The sequence below is a fragment of the Microtus pennsylvanicus genome, chromosome 2 (assembly GCF_037038515.1).
Source record: "Microtus pennsylvanicus isolate mMicPen1 chromosome 2, mMicPen1.hap1, whole genome shotgun sequence".
In the NCBI taxonomy this organism is placed as follows: Eukaryota; Metazoa; Chordata; class Mammalia; order Rodentia; family Cricetidae; genus Microtus; species Microtus pennsylvanicus.
Window position 1 is genome coordinate 30,564,847 of NC_134580.1, and position 20,431 is coordinate 30,585,277.

The following is a 20,431-nucleotide window of genomic DNA, read 5'->3' on the forward strand; positions in this document are numbered from 1 at the left end:
CCTGAGAGATAAGCAGGGTCAAAGCACTGACAAGAGTCAAAGGTCACCTTCCAGAGCAGATCTAGGGCTGACAGTGGCTCTAGCCGATGTGATAACTCAAATGGACTCAACAGACATCGATAGAACATTGCATCCAAACAGAAAAGAAAATACCTTCTTCTCAGCACCTCATGGAACCTTCTCAAAAATTGAGCACATACTGGGTAACAAAGCAAACCTCAACAGATACAAAAAATTTGAAACACCCCATGCATCTTATCAGATCTCCATGGCTTAAAATTAGAATTCAACAGCAATGCTAATTCCAGAGCCCACAAACACATGCAAATTAAACAATGCTCACCAGCCACAGGTCTCCTTGCCTTCCAGGTTGCTGGATGAAAGCAGGCTATGTAGATTCAGGTAGGGGTTCAAGGAGATGCGGTAGTCCTTTGGGGGCTCCTCCAACAGTGACAACCCAGGGGTGGTTGGCAGGGGCACATTGTCCTTCAGGAGGCCTCTAACAAAGACTGGGGCCTCAGAGCCCCACAAGGGTTGGGTGTGGAGTGAGCTGGGATGCTGGGGAATGCAGACTCATGGGCTCCCGGTCTCCCCAGAAGGGCCCAGCAGTGGTGGTAGTAAGGGATTGTGGCTTCCCTCAGCAGGTTTCAGTCCCAGAGCCAGCATCACCATCTGAAGACACCTCCCAAGGAGGGAATTGACAGGTTGGGCACCTGCCTGGAGGGTACCCAGAGGGGAGTCTCCCAGGATCTCAGGTTTCTTCTGACTCTGGGTGTGCAGGGCTAACTGGAGCAGGGCAGTGGACAGGGTAGGTCCGCAGAGCCGTAGCATGGAGTGGGCACACCCAAAAGGCCCTGCTGGCCACTGGCACTTCATGCAGCAGAGGATTGAGCAGCACCCGGAGGGAGGTAGATGGGCCCAGATTGTCCAACAGCTGCAGGACGTTTGGCTCAGGCGGGAGTCCCTTGCCTCGATTGGGAGCCATGGCCTGGGCAGCAATGAGTGCTGTCAGCATGCTGCGGCCAGGAGGACCTGGAGCAAAGAAGGACACACGAAGGTGAGTGCCACCCAGGGCCAGGCTACCTACCCTCTGGTTCTGCAGCCTCTGCCATCTCTGCTGTCTCATACTCCAGTACTGCAAAGCCCCTCAGCTGCCCACCCTGGCCACATGGCAGGTGAAAGAAGGTGGGTATATCGACCGCGGACAGTGCCTGGTGCAGGGCATCCACGTCATTGAAGCCAGGTGGCAGATGGTCCACACAGAGGCACCGGGAGTGCAACAAGGCAGGAGACAGCGGCCCAGCATCTGTGCAATACACATACAGTGTTTGGGGGCTCTGTAAATCAGCCTTGCCCTGGCAGCCGAGCCTTTCATCATGTACTCTGCAAAGCCATAGCCCTTAGAGTGGCCTGTGCGCTCTCTGTACACTACGAAGCAGCGCTCCAGGCTGCCAAAGGGCCACATCAGCTCCTCACACTGCCTGTGTCATGCTGGGCGGCAGCTTGGCCACACACAACAGAGCATCTGTAGGCTGCAGCTGAACTGACAGCTCCGGCTCTCGAAGCCGGCTCTGGTGGAAGGCCTTTATGGCAGCTTAGCCTGATCCCCTTCCAGCAGGGTCACGAAAGCTGTCCCTTTGTATTTGTCCACCAACTGTCCTTGAGTTCATAGTCGCTCAGAAGATCACAATAGCCTACTTCCTGGTTGGTCAAGTCCCCCGGAAGGCCCCGGATCAGTATCATGGCAGCGGTTATGGATCTGGCACTCAGTAGTTCCAGGCGCTTCCGGATCTCTTCCGGTTCCAAGGACAGCAGCTCCTGTTCAGGTGCTCATCGATAGGCGGTCCACAAAGTTTCCCCTTTGGCCTCTGCCTCCAAGTTGACCAGCGGCCAGTGAGTCAAGAACTTTAAATCTTTGAAGGAAGAATTTGAAGAAGACACTAGAAGATGGAAAGATGTCCCATGCTCTCGGGTAGGCAGAATTAACGTAGTCAAAATGGCAATCTTACCAAAACCAATCTACATACTCAAAGCCACGTGTATCAATATCCCAGCAAAATTCTTCACAGACCTCAAAAGAACAACACTCAACCTCATATGGAAAAGCAAAAAGTCCAGGATAACCAAAAGAATCCTGTACAATAAAGGAACTTCTGAAGGCCTCACAATCCCTGACTCAAACTCTACTACAGAGCTACAATACTGAAACCGCCTGGTATTGGCATAAGAACACACAGGAGGACCAATGGAACTGAATCAAAGAATGGATATCAATCCACACACCTACAAACACCTGATATTTGACAAAGAAGTAAAAATATAAAATGGAAAAAAGAAAGCATATTCAACAAGTGGTGCTGGCATAACTGAATATCAATATGTCGAGGAATGAAATAGGTCCATACTATCGCCATGCACAAAGCTCAAATCCAGAAGGATCAAAGATCTCAACATGACACCAACCACACTGAACCTCATGGAAGAGAAAGTGGGAAATACACTTGAACAGATTGACACAGGAGACCACTTCCTAAATAGAACCTCAGTAGCACAAACATCGAGAGCAACAGTTAATAAACGGGACCTCCTGAAACTGAGAAGCTTCTGTAAAGCAGAGAACATGCATGGTCAACAAGACAAAATGGCAAGCTACAGATTTGGAAACGATCTTCACCAAACCCCCCCCCCCCCACATCAGACAGAGGGCTGTTCTCCAAAATATACAGAGAACTCAAGAAATTGGTCATCAAATGAACAAATATTCCAGTAAAAAATGTGATGCAGACCTAAACAGAGAAATCTCAACAGATGAATCTAAAATGGCTGCAAGACACTTAAGGAAATGCTCACCATCCTTAGCCTTCCGAGAAATGCAAATGAAAATAACTCTGAGCTAATATCTTACACCTGTCAGAATGGCCAAGATCAAAACACCAATGACAGCATTTTCTGCAGAGGATATATGGTGGGGTAAATGGTACACTCCTGCATTGCTGGTAGGAATGAAAGCTGATACAGCCACTTTGGGCATCAGTATGGCGATTTCTCCAAAAATTAGGAAACAACCTTCCTCAAGACCAAGCAATACCACTTTTGGATATATATATCTCCAAAGGATGATCAATCATACCACAAGGGCATGTGCTCAACTATGTTCATAACAGTATTATTTGTCATAGTCAGAACCTGGAAAAAACCTAAATGCCCCTTGACTGATGAATGGATAAGGAAAATGTGGGACATTTACACAATGGAGTACTACACAGCAGAAAAAAATAATGGCATCTTGAAATTTGCAGGCAAATGGATGGATGTAGAAAGCATCATATTGAAGGAGGTAACCCAGACCCAGAAAGACAAATATCATAAGCACTCCCTCATGAGTGGACATAAAGCAAAGAAAACCCAGCCAATCATTCACAAACCAGAGAACCTGGACAACAAAGAGGACCCTAAGAGTGACACACAGGGATCTAATGGACATGGTAAGTAGGAAAAGACAACTCCTGAGTAAACTGTGAGCATAGGGGTCATAAAAGAGGGTAGAGGGGAGGGGAATGGTGGGAGGGGAGGGGAGAAAATTATATCTCACTAAAAACGATAAATGATTGAAAAAAGTAGAGCTGGGAGTGGATAGCTGATCTTGTGGTTTGGTCTTGGGTTCGACTGCAGGACAAACAGGCAGTGGAGACATTTGGAGAAGGTGGGGTGTGGCAGTGAGGGACTGGAGGTCAGACGGTGACAACAATGAGAGCCTTAGCAGTAGCAGATGGCTTAATGCAGGTGGCAATGGCTGGTATTTCTGAGGCATGAGATCATAAAGACCTGGAACTAAGACAGCACCAACTGTACCAGGGTTTAGAATCCACATAGACAGAGACACAAAACAGAATTTAAATCATCAAAGTAGCCATGAGAGCTAAAGGAGTCTAGAAACACTCAGAAAAGTTACTTGGGAGTTGCCCTAGCTCCGAGGTCTGCTCTAAATTTTTCATTTGCATTCTCAACTATTTTGGTGGTTATTTGGTTTATTTTGGGAGGATTTCCCCCTCTACTTTCCCTAAAATATTGGCCCAGAACATCCGGTTTCATTGAAGAAACCACATGTGCCTCCCCTTTCAGGGGTGTGAATTCTGGGACCACTGATGGATTTTTTTCCTCTGATCACTTTGAACATAGCAACCCACTGCCTGCTGCGGTCCTAGTTTTCTGTCTGGTGGGAAATTGAATGAGGAGTTTATGGAGAAAATGTGACACAGTCTATTCTTCTCAGCCCCGTAGAAGTTAGTCACTTGCCCTGGAGTGTCCTGGGAAACAAAGCATTGCCACAGCATCCCACAGTCAGTCAGAAGCTACCATGTTACTCTGATCAATCTGAGTCTACTACAAAAGGAATTGATTGCTTTGAGGATGGATGTGATGGGTTCCATGAGCCAAAAGTCGTGACAGTATGTTAGGGTCTGTGAGAAGTGGACCATGCTCCCCATCCACTAATAGATGGGTGTCAGTGTGTGCCAGTTGGAAATGTCAACTTGACACATGCTGGAGTAATCTGAGGAAGAAGGAACTTAACTATCTAATAGGTAAGTCTATGGGGAATTTCAATCAGTGTCTGATGTCCCTGGGTTGGAGGTCATGGGTGTATCTATAAAATAAGCTGTCTTAGAGAGGAAAGGAGAGCAAGTCAGTAAGTGGCTTTACTCCATGGTACCTGCTTTGGTTCCTGCCTCGAGGTTCTGGTCTTGACTTCCTGCCCTGACTTCCACTCATGGTAGCTTCTGATAGGAAAGTGAAAGGGAAGTAAAGCTTCCTTCCTCCAGTTGTTTTTGGTCATGATGTTTCTTCACAGGAAGAGAAAACAAGTATACAGTGTCCATACCCGTTGAAGGACAACATCCAGAGCCTGTTATAATTCACACGATTCCACCTACTGTGATTATTAAAGTGGTTTCTATTAGGGTTTGGATGTGTAATACCCAAGAAGGATCCTGTGTTTGAACTCTGATCTCTAGCATGTGGCCATGTTTCAAAGTTGGGGAAAACCTGGTAAATAAACCCAGAAGTAAACGGTAGGACAGGCGGTGTTGTAGAATATTAATTTAAGGTGTGTGACTTCTGTTTAGGTTGCACTTGTTTAACTCTGTGAAGCTGTGATGCTTTGCCTGTCTAAAACACCTGGTGGGCTAATGAAGATTTTAATGGCCAAACGTAAGGCAGGAGAAAGGATAGGTTGGTCAGTCACACAGAGAGTATAAATGGAAGGAGAAATCGTAGAGGAAGGAACAGAGAAAGAGCAAGAGAACAAGGAGAGCAGGATGCTAGGGTAAGCTATCCAGTTATCCAGACACTGAGTAATAATCAAAGAAAGATACACAGAGTGCTTTAAAAAAAAAACAAAAAACTAAAAAGCCCAGAGCCAGAGGGAAAGGTGGACAAAATAATTCAAAGATAAGAAAAACTGGAAAGGAACAAGCCAAGCTAAGGCTAGGCATTGTAAGTAAGAAGAAGCTACTGTGTATAATTTAATTGGGAGCTGGGTGTCAGGTCCCCAAAAGAACAAAAGAATGAAAGAACAGAAACGATCAAAAAAAAGGGAGATATAGTGAATGCTAACTGGGTGTAACCAGCCTCCCCAGGCCCCTACGTGCCAACTGACCAGGGCAGCCTTCCTGTACTTAGGGACAGAATGTGAAGAAAACCAGTGATCTAAGCTAAGCCATCATTGGTCCATTTCTTGCTCTGACCTCACAATGACAGAACCCTGTTTCTTAACTGCTCTGGCTGAGGCTGCCTCCTCTCCTTACAGTTGAGAGGCTGATTTTCAGTTGAAAGAGTGATTTAGATAGAAGTGAGCTGGTCCCACTTGGTGGATATTCATGAGCTGTTGTATCTGAACACAGTGAGTTTCCTTCAAAGGTCACAGATTTGGGGTTTAGAGGTTTGTGTTTCCAGGATTGAAAATAACCATATCTTCCTTTCTTTCTTCCTCGGTCTGGGGTATAATTTGGGGCAATTTTTATTATCTGCATCAATTAGATGTTTACTCTATTTTAACCTTTAGTTTTAATATTTTCTATGGGCTCATTCCTTCGTTCACCATTTTAAAACATCTGTTTACATTGACTCTACAACATGAGTATTCTCACAGCGACATTGATCTACACGCACATGGAAAGCTTTGACCACATTCCCCTGATCTCACTACCTCCTGCCCACCCTTTTCAAGTCCCTTGGTGTTCTCACTTAATAACTCAGTCAGGTACTTTCGAGTCCAGGCCAAGTCATGTGGACTCCTGTCCAGAGGACTGACAGGCACACTGGATGGTGTCCTAAGGAAGGGCACAGATGGATGTCTGCCTGTGCTCTAGCAGAAAACCTCCTCCAAATTGGTTATCTTAGGATCTTTCTGGCAGTTCAAAGTCAGGGCTGGAGAGGGCCAGAGGTAAGAGTTAGATCCCATTTGTGATGCTAATGATGGAACAGGGGATTCAAGAACAGAAAAAGTGAAAGTCTGAAAGAACCTGTTCTTTGAGGAAGAGAGGAACTTCCCTTGGTGGGACATAGCACACCAGGTCCCTCCACCATCTTCTATCCTTCTGTGTGCCTGAAACTGGCCTTACGTGGGATGTTTTCATTTTCTATCAGGGGGCAGGGTGATTGCAGTACTAAAGCTCGTGTGTTATCAGGCACGGTGTGGGGGCAATAATCATTTGGAAGCAAAGGATCAGTTCTGCTGGCCAGAGACCTCAAGGAACACGGTCTAGAACAAAACTACCTAGTGCTGGGATGTTCTGCCCAGCAATCCAGAGACCCACCCCAAAATACCTGTCCTTTTGGAAAAAACAGGGGGACATTTTGTTGACAAGGACTGCCTTTATTTGATTATCACAAGCCTGGGCTAGAGGAAAACTCTTTCATCTCATCTTTTCTTTATTTTTCCAGACATGGAGCCTCTCAGTGTGGCTCTGGCTGTTATGGAACTTGGTTTGTAGACCAGGCTGGCCTTGTCCTCACAAAGAGCTGCTAGCCAGTAACTAAGTGTATAATGTGTGCACATACGATGTCTTAGGGGTGTGAACTTTCTATTGACAGGGATCATCCTGCTTGAACTTTCGTAAACTTCCATCCAGTTTCTTTGGCTTATGCCCCATAGCTGGTTCTGGGTGGGTCCTGTGAGGTCCATTTAAAGGGTAAATCTGTTGATTACTTAGGTGAGGTGAAGGCAGCATAGCTTCAAGAACACAAAAAGGCTGAGTGCCACCCTCCCACTTCAGGTGTTGATGTCACACTCATGACACACTTGTGTCCATTGTGATGAGGAGCGGCGGGCTGCTTCCTGCCACCCGGCTAGCTGTGCCTGAAATAATTACACAGAAACTGTATTCTTTTAAACACTGACTGGCCCATTAGTTCCACCCTCTTATTGGCTAGCTCTTACATATTGATCTAACCCATTTCTAACAATCTGTGTAACACCAAAAGTGCCTTACCAGGAAAGATCTTAACCTGCGTCTGTCTGGAGTGGGAGAATCATGGTGACTACTTGACTCAGCTTCTAGCTCCCAGCATTCTGTTCTGTTTACTCCGCCTACGTAATTTCCTGTTCTATTAAAGGGCCAAGGCAGTCTCTTTATTTAACCAATGAAATTAACACAAAACAGAAGACTCTCCCCCATCATTTCCGCTTTTTCTGTTTAAACAAAAAAGAAAGGCTTTCACTTTAACATAGTAAGATTACATATAACAAAACTGTTATCAAGCAAGAATTACAGTTACGATATCTATTTTATCCTTTATCATAACTGAGGAAAACTATAACTATCTATCTATTCTTCAACTCCATCAAAGACTCCAGAAGCATATAATATTACCTAAGTAAATGAGAAGTAAACAACTTACAAAACTCTAGAAATCACAGAGACATCTCGCTGCCTGGACAGTCACCCAAAGTTCCTCTGTACCATTGGGGCATCCATCTTCGGCCTACAGGCCCATAGTATCCAGTGCCATTTCCATGAAGCAGGAAATTTCAAAGGCAGTTTAGTCACAATCTGTTGTGTCCTGCAGAATGTCTCACAGACTCTTTCATGAATCAGGAACCCTGAAAGATCATATCACCTTTAGGCAAGTTCAGCAGTCCTCTTTCTGCGGGTTCTTTGTGGCCAGTCCAGTTTATGCAACAGTCCAGGCAAGAGCAGTTTCTTGCCGAAATGGCTATCAAACTCCATGAGGAGTCTCTTCGATGCCCATCTTCCTCTTGAAGTAGATTGGTGCTGCCAGGAGCAGATGTGTCTCATTGTCATGAAAAGCCCTAAGTTATTAAAACATCAAATGCCATATTCTGCAGTCTTTGAAAGATATGAAGAATGTCTATCTAATTGAAATGTATCTCTATATATCTAGGAAATCTAACTAACATGACTACAAATTTGACTATTATTGATGATTATCCATTAACAACATATATACATTACATTTTTAAATGAACTACACAATCACAATACCTTAATCAAGATTAGAAATACATATACATATAACAAAATTGACCTTAAAATCCACAAAAATGCAAATTATTCATATCTCTATCAGTCCGTGCCCTGTGTCTCACAGCCAAGGTTACTTTTGAAGCACTGGGATCCTCAATCATGTACAAGACAAATGCATTCGTTTCCCTTCTGTTTGCTTTTGCTTTTTTGTTTGGTGAGAGAGTGTCTCCTGTACTACAGGCTGGCCTCAAGAGCACTGTGTAGCCAAAGATGACCTGAACTGCTGGTCCTCCTGCCTCAACTTTCCTAGCTTTAATAATTGCCATGTGCCGGGCCACAGCAGTGCATGCCTTTAATCCCAGCAATCGGTAGGCAGAGGCAGCTGAACCTCTGTGACTTTGAGGCCAGCCTGGTCTACAGAGCGAGTTCAGGGACAGCCATGATTGTTAAACAGAGAACCTGTCCTGACAAACCAATAAAAAAAAAGCCAAGTGCTCACCTTTATGAGACTTTTCATGTTTTTCTGTCAGTTTAATGGCCTAACCTGAATCTACCTGATTTTAATTACTATCTTCTCCCCAGGGCCTGACAATCAACACCTCACCACATAGGCTGAGGCCTAGCGGGATTTCTGGTCCCGCTGTTACCAGCTTGGCCACAATCACCAAATGTAAGTTTTAACTAAGCCCTTTTCTTCTATTTACCAATAAAGTCTTGGGAGTCAGAGCCGGGCGGTGGTGGCGCACTCTTTAATCCCAGCACTTGGGAGGCAGAGGTAGGTAGATCTCTGTGAGTTTCAGGCAGCCTGGTCTACAACAGCTAGTTCTAGGACAGGAACCAAAAGCTACGGAAAAACCCTGTCTCGAAAAACATATGCAAAAAAAAAAAAAAAAAAAACCTTGGGAGTCAGATGTTGGGGTGCTAACCTGCTAGCTCAGAGAAGCCAAGAAGCAACGAATCTACTTTCCTATTTGGACAGAGACCCAGCAAGAAAAGCATCTTTTCACTCATCCCAAACTAAAAAGACCCCGAATAGCTAAGTGCCTCCCTACACAATCCTGTGCATCCCTCTCTTCCTATATTGCTGGCTGGTTTGTTCTTCCTTGGCTAATTCTTGTCAACTTGTTGCCCACTCCACTCCCTGAGTTTCTTTGTTTGTCTTTTCTTTTCTTCCCTTCATTTCAGTTTGTTGAGACAGATGGATAGGTACGCCTTGCAGAGTGAGGTTGGATATTTATTTAGTGGATATGGAGGGAAGGGGAAAGAGGAGAGGAGCAGAGAGGCAGAGAGAGACAGAAACAGAAAAGGGAAGAGGAGTAGTAGGGAGAATGGAGCAAGGCAGAAGCTGCGTCTTCGAGAGGAGAGATGGGAAAAGCCACATTCTCCTGATCTCATTGCTTCCTGCCCACCCCTCTCAAGTCCCTTCATGTTCTTATTTTTTCACTCAGTCGTTCTGTACTTGGTGACAGAAGGGGAAGAAAACCCGTGAGCTGTGAAAAGCCACCATTTGTCCTTTTCTTGCTATGACCTCACAATGCCAGCGCCTGTGCCATCACATCACTGGCTGAGGTTGCCTCCTCTCCTTACAGTGCAAGCGGGTTCGTGAGGTGGAAAGTGGTTGGAGCTCTGTGCTGGTGAAAGAGACTATTTGGACTTTCAAGAGCTGCTGGACTCCAACATAGTAAGTTTCCCTCCAGCTTTGTTGCCTTTGATTGTTGTTGTTGTTGTTTTTTTGTTGTCTGTGTATTTATTCATTTTCTGGCTTGATTTATGAGCTTACTTTTTCATGTTTTTTTTTTTACTCTGGTTATTGTGTGAGTGTATGGGAGGAGAATTCAAGACAGAAATTCTCTGTGTAACAGAATAACTCTGTGTATGGCCTTCCTGGAACTCAGTCTGTAGATATGGCTGGCCTCAAGCTAAAAGATTACCTGCTTTGCCTTCTGAGTGTTGGGATTAAGGGCATGTGCCACCGCAGCCCGGTAGTTTTTATATTTAAGTTGTGCATCTTGGGGCATAACTTTTCATATTATTATTTTATGTGTATGAGTATATTGTTTTCTTTCTTTGTGTGTACCAAGAGCCTCGCACCTGTGGAGGTCACAAGAAGAAGACAGATTAGCTAGAACTCGAATAATAATTGATTGTGAGCACCATGTGTGTTGGGCCTCGAACCAGGGTTCTCTGAAAAAGCAGGAGGTGCTGTTAAACACTAACTCATCTCTCCAGAACCTCTTTCTTTAGTTTTACTTCTTCATTTACTTTTGTTATGTGTTCTTTGGTTCCTTTCTCTTTTCTCATTTCAAGCCTTTCCTTGTTATGGCGTACCATATCATAGGAACAATTTAGTCCTGGCAATCGCAGGAACATCTCTAATGCATTCTGAGCACTTGATCATGTGATTAACCCACGCTGCTATGCTTTCTTCTCACACGACCTCCTCCACATTCCTAGGAGCCTCCTCTTATGTTGAGGACCTCCTCCTGCTCCCAAGTTCCACATATGAGAGAAGAAAAGTGACACATTTGAAGGACTGGCTTTTCCCATGTAGATCGATCTTCTCTGGTGACAACCATGTTCTTGAGAGCACCACAGTTTCATCCTTCTCTGTGGCCGTCCTTCTGTATGACTGTGGCACTCTTGCCCTTAATTCTGTTTCAGTGTTGTGTTGTCAGGCTAAATGCGTAGAGCTATCCTTGCAAGGATCCTTGGGAGCATATTTTAACCGTGAAGTATGGCCTGACTTATGTGAATTTGGTGAAAAGTATTAAGCAGTATTATTAAGGACTTTACATCTATGTTCATCATGGAAATAGCCTCTATTTTTCTTCATTGTGTTTTCCTGGTTTGGGCATGAATGAGTTTGAAACTGCTAAGGACCTTTCTATTTTGTGGATTATTGAGGAACACTGACATTTGTTTTCAAGAGATTGGGAGGATTCATCAGTAGGTTTGCCTGCTCCTGGGCTTTGCTATGCAGATTCTTTCCTCATAAATATTTCAATCTTGTTCTTTATCATATCTTCTTACTTGAATTTATATCAAGAAGTTTCTCAATTCCATCCACATTTTCCAGTCCATGAGAAGGACTCTCAGGGTTTTCAAAAACAGATTTCTTTGGGAGATGGGTTAGCCTGGAGAGACAGCCCAGCAGTTAGGAGCATGGACTCTTCTCGCAGAAGACCAGGTCTGCCTCACAGCAATCCCATGACAACATAAGTTCCTGAAGTGCCGCACCTAGGGGATCTGTTGCCGTCTTATGTCTTTCCAGGTCATAGAAAGAAAATTAATCAAAGAGACTTATATCACTCTTTAAAATTATATATAGTACATGTGAGTATACATTTAGGTGACCTCAAGTGTGTGTTTGTGTGTATACATATGTGTGTGTGTGTGTGTAGATGTGTGTGTGTGTGTGTGTCTGTGTTTGCCCTTGAGATCGTCCACGCATGTGTTTGGATGCCCTCAGAGGGCAGAAGTGTAGGATCTCCTAAACTGGAGTCACTTGATCCGCTTGGCCTGGGTCCTGAGAACCAAACACAGGTCCTCTGCCAGAATAGTAAACCTTCTGACCTCCTGAGCCATCTCCCCACCTAGACACTCTCTGTTTTCAGGGTGTCTGTTGTCTCCTCAACTTCTCATGCATATGATTTTATTAGTATCTTGTCTCTCAATGAGTGTTCAGCTCAAGTAAGAGGATGATTCTCCTTCCCAATCAGTGGCTCGTAGCTTCTGCGACCCTTTGTTTTCTTCTCTCAGTTTCTGGGTGAATCCGGCCAACCTGACCTGTGTTATGTTCTGCTGTCCACTGCTTTGGAAGGTACTTCCTTCCATTCCTGAGCACTACGTAGCTGGTTAGGTTGCCTGAAATATCTGTGACTCTTTTTCTCTTTGGAATGTAGGAATTCATAGTGATAAACATTCTCATTGGTGTGATTTAAACTGTTTGTTTAAAGTTCCCGTTGTGTTTCAGCGAGAACCTGGCCATGGAGGAGGTCAGAGAGACCCTCTACTGTGACAAGGAGACATTTAGCAGTATCTATCAAATGCTGACAACTCTGGGACGAGGAACTTTTGCCACAGTCAAACTGGCCTTTCACATGCCCACTGTCAGCTACGTGGCTGTGAAGATTCTGGCAAATGTGAATGGGGACTGCGCCCGGAACAACAATGAGGTTGATATAATGAGATCCCTCGTTCATCCGCATATAATCAGGTTCCTTCGGGAGGTGCAGACACGGGACATGACGTATCTCATAATGGATTACGCCTCCAAAGGGGACCTCTTGCGTCAGATTCACAAACCGGGAGGCTTACAGGAGTGCGAGGCTCGAAGGCTGTTTGGACAGGTAGTACAGGCAGTGAAGTACTGCCACGACAACTGTATCGTCCACAGGGACATTAAGGCAAATAACATCTTGATCGACGCCTCTGGAAATGCCAAGCTCTGTGATTTTGGCCTGGCAGTCAGAGTTGTCCCTGGGACAAAACTAAAGACTTTCTGCGGCACTCTGGCCTACTGTGCCCCGGAACTCTTCGGAGTGGAGCCATACGATGGCTATGCCAGCGATGTTTGGAACTTAGGCGTGCTCCTCTACTACATGGTGGCCAGGCACCTTCCGTTCCAAGCGAGCTCTTCTATGGGGTTGAAGCAGCAAATTTTGGCTGCAAACTTCAGCGTTCCTCATCATGTCCCACTTGATATTTTCAACGTAATCGTGGAAATCTTCATGATCGGCCCCAACAGGAGGCCCACCATCAGTCAAATCCTGACGCGCCCCATGATCAGGAACAGCCAGGCACGGGCATCCATCCAGAGTCTCCCAGGCACCCTGAGCCCTAGCATTGTCGGCACCATGGCAGGTGAAGAAATAATTGAGTGTCTAGAAGTCCAAAAATTTGATCAGGCGATGGCCACATACCTGAGTCTGCAACACCAGGCACCCGGGGGAGACTGCTGCCATCACCAGGTGAAACCCACAACACCCATGGAGCCAGGCCTTGCCCACCTATCCCACCTGCGCTGTCCTGTGGCTGATTCCCTCATTAGCAGCAGCCCGGACAGCAGCAAGAGTTTCTCTCCATCGAAGATCGGGTTGTGTGGCAGCCTGACGGCGAGGGCCCAGACATCCTGCTCTCTGTACCACCCTCATGGGGCAGACCACAATGAGGCTGCAAATGATGCAGAGAAACTCTGCAGCTCGCTGGGGACGACTCTGCGTGTAACCCCCAAAGGCTCCTCCCTTGGGGACACACTGCTGACCACCAGACAGGAAGAGGCCATCAGCCATGGTCAGCCCCAGGATGCCGGGCCAGCTTCCTCCCAAAACCAGAGGCGTCACCGCTGGAAGAGGGTCAAGAAAACCCTTGTCAATGGCTTCCGACACCTATGTTGCTGCCTGCCTCCTGCAGAGAGTAACCATGCCTCCCGTGAGAACCAGGCTCCACAGTCAGGGGATCCTAGAGGCACCCACAGAACCAGGTGAGCACCTTTCTCACTTCATCTGATTTGTACTTTTCCTCCTGTCCTTTGTGATAAATGATGCCTGTGTCCACTATGGCACACTGTGAGCATAACAATCTGTCACTTCAGAAAGACCAGGTGTCCCCTGAAGTGTGACCTCAGGCTTGTTGAGCAACAGGGGGACAGCAGAGATGCTGAGCCAAGCAGGGAGAGGTGGGGGCAAGGCCAAAGGAGGCAAAGATTCCTTGGAGGAACATGTCGGGTTCTTGGGCGCTGCTGGGCAGTGCACTAAGTCTTGTGTGTTTTGAAGTCACTAAGAGTCTCCTTCCTGTGCCTTTCTCTCTGAAGCCCCGAAGAGGTCGAGCCCCAGCTCCATGGCTTCTGAGCCACGGGTTGGGGATCGGTCTGGATGAGATTCAGACAGCCACTCTGGGGACCCATGCCAGATGCCCAGGACACCATCTGGCCACAGGCCCCTCCTGCAGAGGAAGAGCTGTCCACTCCAGAGAACATCTATCTCTCCAGGTAAAATCCCAGGCAGGAAGGGTAGGCTTCCCACAGGGTCTAGCTCAGTGTGGAGGACTGAGGTGCAAAGGTGCCCTAGGCTGTCTTGTGGAACAATAGTGCCTTGCCCTCTCCCCATGCCTGCGGGAACATCAGAAGTGGTGCTCTGGGTAGTGACTGACCTTTGCCCCATTTCTTGGCAGAGAACACGGTCTTCTCCATAGGGTGAGACTTCTCTCCCCCAAGGAGAGTATTCCTAGTCAGCCTGGCCTAAGTTGGGTTGCCAGGTTGAGAATGTGTCCTGCAAGCAGCCCTGTAGGACCGACTCCTCTAGAGGGTAGGCTCCCGCAAGAACCTTTAGCAGGAATCCCCACAAGTAATTCCAGCAGGTTCCATTGCTTGAGTCCTCAGACCCAAAGCTTGGGAAAATCTGAGCTGGGGAGTGAGTGACCCCAGGGCAGCAGAGTCCCCCTCTCCACCAATTCTGCCTTCCAGCTACTCACCTCCTGCCTCTGCCTGCTTGTTCCTTCAAGGCCACCATTCTCATCAGTGACAACTAGCTCCTGCACTTAACACCATGTGCCACACCCTGAGGGACTGGTAGGTGTCAGAGTTAAACCTGAAAACCTAATGAGGGGTCAGCATCCTGCTGTGCCTCCTGCCTCCAACTTGCCTGAGTCTGCCTGAATCTGCACTGGCCAGTGAAATTCTTTAAGAAGACTTCTGTTTTTCCCAGCCTTTTAAAGGTGAGCAGGCTTTTCCACTTCTTTTGGAGGTGGGTGGGGTGTGCTTCCGGGAAGCTGCCTCATCCATGCCACAGTCACATTGGTAAAATCTCATCTCGTGTTTTTTCTGCCTAGACCTTGCCAAACTGTGACAGCAAGAGACCCAGAGAAGACTGTGCGACTGGTGTGGTGGTCCATCTCTCCAGCTGTCTTCCTCATTAGAACCATCCTGGGTATCTTCTATATTCAAGAATGTGTCCCAGCATTCAGCGCAGGTCGTTGTGATGGCGGATACCCCGGCCTCTGGTGTCACTCTGTTCTCCTGTCCCCCCAAATTTTATGGCGATATCTCCAGACTCGGATCCCCCTCGTTTCTCCTTGGAGCGCTGCGGTTTCAAGATACAGAAGTGTGGCTTATCCGAGCCCCTCCAGACTTTGCCCCACAGTGGTAAGTGGTCACTCTCACCCCTATCACTGGGAGTATCCCCCCCACACACACACACTGGAAACTGAACCCACCCCACACTGTGAACCTAGAACTGTAGACAGCATTTCTAATAACTCGGGGAATCAGCCACATTCTGTCCAACCCAGGCTGGTTTCTTAAGTCCCAGCATCGTCTAGCCTCAGTTTCTTGAGTCTGGAACTACAAGTGGGTGTCACATGTTCTTTTGTTTTGGAGAATCATTTTTAATTTGTTTGTTTGTTTGTTTCTTTTTCATGACAGGGTTTCTCTGTAGCTTTGGAGTCTGTCCTGCTGTCCTGGAACTAGCTCTTTTAGACCAGGCTGGCCCTGAAATCACCTGCCTCCCGAGTGCTAGCACTGAAGGCGAGCACAGCCACCACTGCCTGGCTTTGTTTTGGAGAATCTTACCATCCTATGCAGCAGTTAAACTCGGATCTTTCTGCTTCTACCTCCCAATGGCAGCTACCGAACCCAATATTATACAATGCTGGTGATGAAATCCAGGGCCCATTCATACTAGGCACAAACTCCATATCTGAGCCTCGTCCCTCGCTCGCCTGCCTTAAACATTACTTAGCCATTAACGATGGGGATTAGATTTAATGTCAGCACTCAGGAGACTGAGGCATGGAAATGGTAGGCTTCGCGGCCAGCATGAGATAGGGAATACCAAGCTAGCATCACACACAGAGGGTCTGTCTCAAGAAACAGTCAGGAGCCGGGTAAAGCCAGGTCGTGATGGTGCAGCACATGGGAGGCAAGGGCGGGTGGATCTCCGAGTTCCCTCCCAGCCTGGTCTACAGAGTGAGCTCCAGACAAGCCAGGGCTACACAGAGAAGCCCTGTTTTGAAAAGCAAATATTAAAAAACGAAGCAAGCAAGCCAGGAACGGTGGCACGTGTCTGTTTTCAGTACCTGGGAGGTGATGCATGCTGATCAGGAGTTCTAGGCCTCACACAAGCCCCACACAACAGAAGTTAGTTAAGACCAAACTCAGTGTTTAGCACCCTAGCCTAGAAAAGCTGCTTCTAGCCCCGGCCTCCCGCTTTGCAAAGGATCTAGCCAGCCTCTGCTTTCTCACTTTCTTTCCTCAGCCGCAATGGGTGGCATGTGCCCCTCTCTGGCTCTAAGACTGTTAAGGGCAAACTGGATGGCAAGAGGTGGTGATGCAGGGTCCTTACTGGCAGCCCTCAAGCTGGAGAAGCCACCTTGCTGGCATCGTCAACAGAGGTGGGAGGAAGACTCACTTGCCTTTTGTAGAGTTCTTCAACCCTGTCCTTGTCTGTTCCCCTTCACTGCTGACTGTCTGTACCTTGTACTCATGGTCGTCTATTTTCTTTGCGAAAGCATATGACTCTTAAACCCCACAGTGGCATATCTATTGGTTCCTTCTAACGAAGAATCCTTTCTTTTTCTCTCCTCTTGTTTGGACTCCGGTTTACTGTATGTAGTCCCAGCTGCCAAGGACCGTCGATCCTCCTACCCTCAGCCAACTGAGTGTAGGTGGTATAGGTATGTAACTTGTCTCAGTGTATTTTAGAATTTTTACTTTTTAAATCATCTATGTAGGGATGGATATCCTTCATATTTTAATCCTTCTGCCTCTGCGTACAAATGTAGGGATTACAGGAATTCCACACCAAGCCTGGTTTTTTGGTTCTGAAAACCAAACCCATGTTTCTGCTTGGTGAGGAAGAGTTACCCTAACTGAGTCACACCTAGAACTCAGGCAGGCTAGCCTCAGACTAGGTATTTCTCTCTGTAGCTGAGAAATACCTCCTGATGGAACTGAAGATCTTACACATTGACCCTGATTTCTCTCTCCCCTCTCTTTCTCTCTTTCTCTCTCTCTCTTTCTCTCTCTCTCTCTCTCTCTCTCTCTCTCTCTCTCTCTCTCTCTCTCTCTCTCCCTCTCTCTGTCTCTCTTTTAGCCTTTCTAGATGACCTGTTTTTCTGACTGAGAGTCTTTAGAAGTTGCACACACAAGGGGTGTAGCTGGACGCCACTCTTCTTCTGAAGCTAGTGAGCTGTGTTCTTTGTGGGGGAGGAAGAGCAGGCTGTCCCAGTCATGTATCATCTCAGAGTCCCCAGACTCTCCCCTGTGTATCCAGGCAGCGTTGAAGGTATGTTCTGACCAGAAGCCCTCGAGTCGCCCGCAACTAACTCCCTATGCACCTGCGTGAAACAAAATGGAAGTCACCAGCCCTAACCAGCCCATGTCCCGACCTCAGGCTGATTAAACTAGGAAGATGGAGCCTCACCCCCACTGCTTGAAGGTTTAGTCACCTCACCCCTTGGGGCAATCTCCTATCCCTCACATTTAGACAGTTCTAGGGAGTTTGTGGATTTGTCTTAAAACTAGATGATAGAGCTAGGGTGAAGGTGTATGCCTATAATCCCAGGACTCTAGAGGTTTAGTCTAGTGACTAGCCATAAATTCAAGGCCAGCCTGGCCTCCATGAGGAACAGTAGGCTAGGCTTTGGTGGCTCTCTGTCTAAAACACAGAAAGTGAACAAAGGACTAATGCTCACTGTGCCTAGCATACACACTGGCTCTGGGCCTGGCTTCTTTAGCATAAAATGAAACCAGGTGGAGCATGCCGTGAATCCCGGTATTGGGGGGAAGACACAAGAGGATCAGAGAGTCAAGGCCTTCTTCCAACACAGAAAGTTGGAGGCCCGTCTAGGAGGAATGCCACTCTTTTTGAAAAACCAACAGCACCTACCCCCAAATCTTAATGCCCCAATCTGAGAAAACAGTGACATAGCAGCCCATTCCAACCACGTATTCCTTGTGAATCAAAAGATCTTTCTGACAGAGAGAAGAAATTTGGCATCCAGATGTGCAGGGCTATTTCCAGTGATTCACATCTGGAATTGTCCTGAGCCAATTGAGTTCATCCTTGTGCACAGCACTGAGGATCTGTTGGGTAAGTACTCCCTGCTGGCCCGGTGGGAGGCACTGACAAAAGGTTTGGGGAGCATGGAGATCCCCACCTGTGCCAATGAGAAAGGCAGGAAGGCTGCTGGCCCTGCCACACATCAGAAACTCTGATGTTGTGCTGCCCCCTTGTGGCACTTCTGTACCAGTTCCGTGTTAGTGAGCCTGGTTTGCTGGGGTCCCTGCTTCAATTCCTGCCACAAACTGGGGTGACTGGGTGTGCTCAGAGGTGGGGTGAGGGGAGGCTTCCACTGCTCTGTACCCATCTGACATGATTCTATCCTTCTTTACTTCATTCCATTTCTACAGTATCTTAATAAAAGAACAAAATAGCCATCATAGACGTTCTGCCCAGGGGTTGTCCCTTAAGAAACTTCGTAAACAACATTGCTGCTTCTTCCTGGCCCCGCTGTCTATAATGGGAAACGATTGTCACTAAGCAAGAGTGTGAAATCGACGCCCTGGGTGAGATTCAGAAGCACAAGAAGCCCGACAGTGACTGTCTGTCTGTACACTGTCTAGTTACCTTGTTTGGTATGTGTTCATGTGCAGAATCCAAGGAAAAGGACCGGCAGGCTTGCTGAAGCTGGCCACCCCGGCACCTGGAGATGGAGACAGGTGAATCTCCGTTTTTCTTCTGTTGTTGTGATTTTTTTGTTTTGGAGACAGGGTTTTTCTGTTTGGCCCTTCCTCTCTAGACCAGGGTGGCCTTGAACTCACAGAGATCTGCCAGCTTCTGACTCCTGAATGCCAGGATTGTGGGTGTGTGCCACCTTTGAGGCAGATGCATTTCCACCTCAGTGGCCTTGAGAAAGCCTGTGTTAAAACACAAGGTGCCCAGCACTCGCAACGTGACATTTGACACCGAACACCTGTGCTACACACAAATACCTTGAGCTTGCAAGTGTGTGTGTCTACGGACACCGCTGCACACGTACACAGTGTAAGCATATAGTGTGTGAGTGCATCTGCACACACTTAAGTCAAAATAGTGTAAGGAAACACAAGGTCAGCCTGGGGCGCTGTGGACCTTTAGCCCTAGCACTTGGGAGGCAGATGCAGGCAGGTCTCTGTGACGTCAGCTTGATCTACAACTGCAGAACTTGCTGTCCCAGGCATCCTGGGCTACCCACAGAAGTCGGTCTATAAAAAAAACAAACAAGGTGAAGGGAAAAGAGGAAGCAGTACAAAGTTAGTTGAAGAAGCAGGTAGAAGATCTGACCTCCTCTGCAGGAGCATCCTGCTGGCCAAACCTAGGAGAACGAGACAGGTTGCTGCTCCTGAGAACACTGGGTGGTCCTCTCTGGATGCTAGATTGTTGGCAGAGCCCAGCAAGCCAAGCCATGGAGAATCTTACTACTGCTGAGTAGAATTGAGTTGGTGGGCTGACGAGGTGATCCCAGCTTTTTTAGCACTGTGGGTCACCTGGATGTCTCACCTCTCTGCAGCACGGGACTAGGCGCCTCTCAGAAGCCAAGACCCTGCACTAGGGAGAAAAGAAGGCCACCTTGATCGATTCTACTGGCGCTAACCCCTGCTTCTTCCCCAATCATGGCAATATATGTTTTCTATATTGGAAATAAAATAGCATTGTTAAATGAGCTAGCTTTTGGTTGTTTGGATACAGGGCCTGTTGTCTGAGAAATCACATCTCCATCACACACAGGCAGCAGAGAGGGAGAGTTATCTGAAGTAGAGAGGGCAAGGCTTTAAGTTCTCTAAGCCCACCCACAGTGACATACTTCCTCTAAGAGGCTCCTGTGCTACAAGTTCCATAATCTCCTGAAACTCCACCATCAATTGGGGACCAGGCACTTACATTCATGAATTTATAGAAGGCATTTCT

The 20,431-nt window shown here is 47.1% G+C and overlaps 1 protein-coding gene and 1 pseudogene across 1 annotated transcript; one reads left to right on the forward strand and one right to left on the reverse strand.

Moving 5' to 3' along the window:
• Positions 1 to 339: 339 nt before the first annotated feature.
• Positions 340 to 12,396, reverse strand: LOC142844160 (ribonucleoprotein PTB-binding 1 pseudogene; annotated as a pseudogene).
• Positions 12,397 to 12,471: 75 nt separating this feature from the next.
• Positions 12,472 to 13,972, forward strand: LOC142844161 (sperm motility kinase-like). The gene has a single exon (XM_075962452.1). It carries the CDS (start codon positions 12,473 to 12,475, stop codon positions 13,970 to 13,972), a length of 1,500 nt encoding a protein of 499 aa, XP_075818567.1. The 5' UTR covers position 12,472.
• Positions 13,973 to 20,431: the final 6,459 nt, after the last annotated feature.

Bases quoted from the DNA above. Each gene is read 5' to 3' on its own strand.
- LOC142844161 (XM_075962452.1), top strand. From the start codon at position 12,473: ATGGAGGAGGTCAGAGAGACCCTCTACTGTGACAAGGAGACATTTAGC.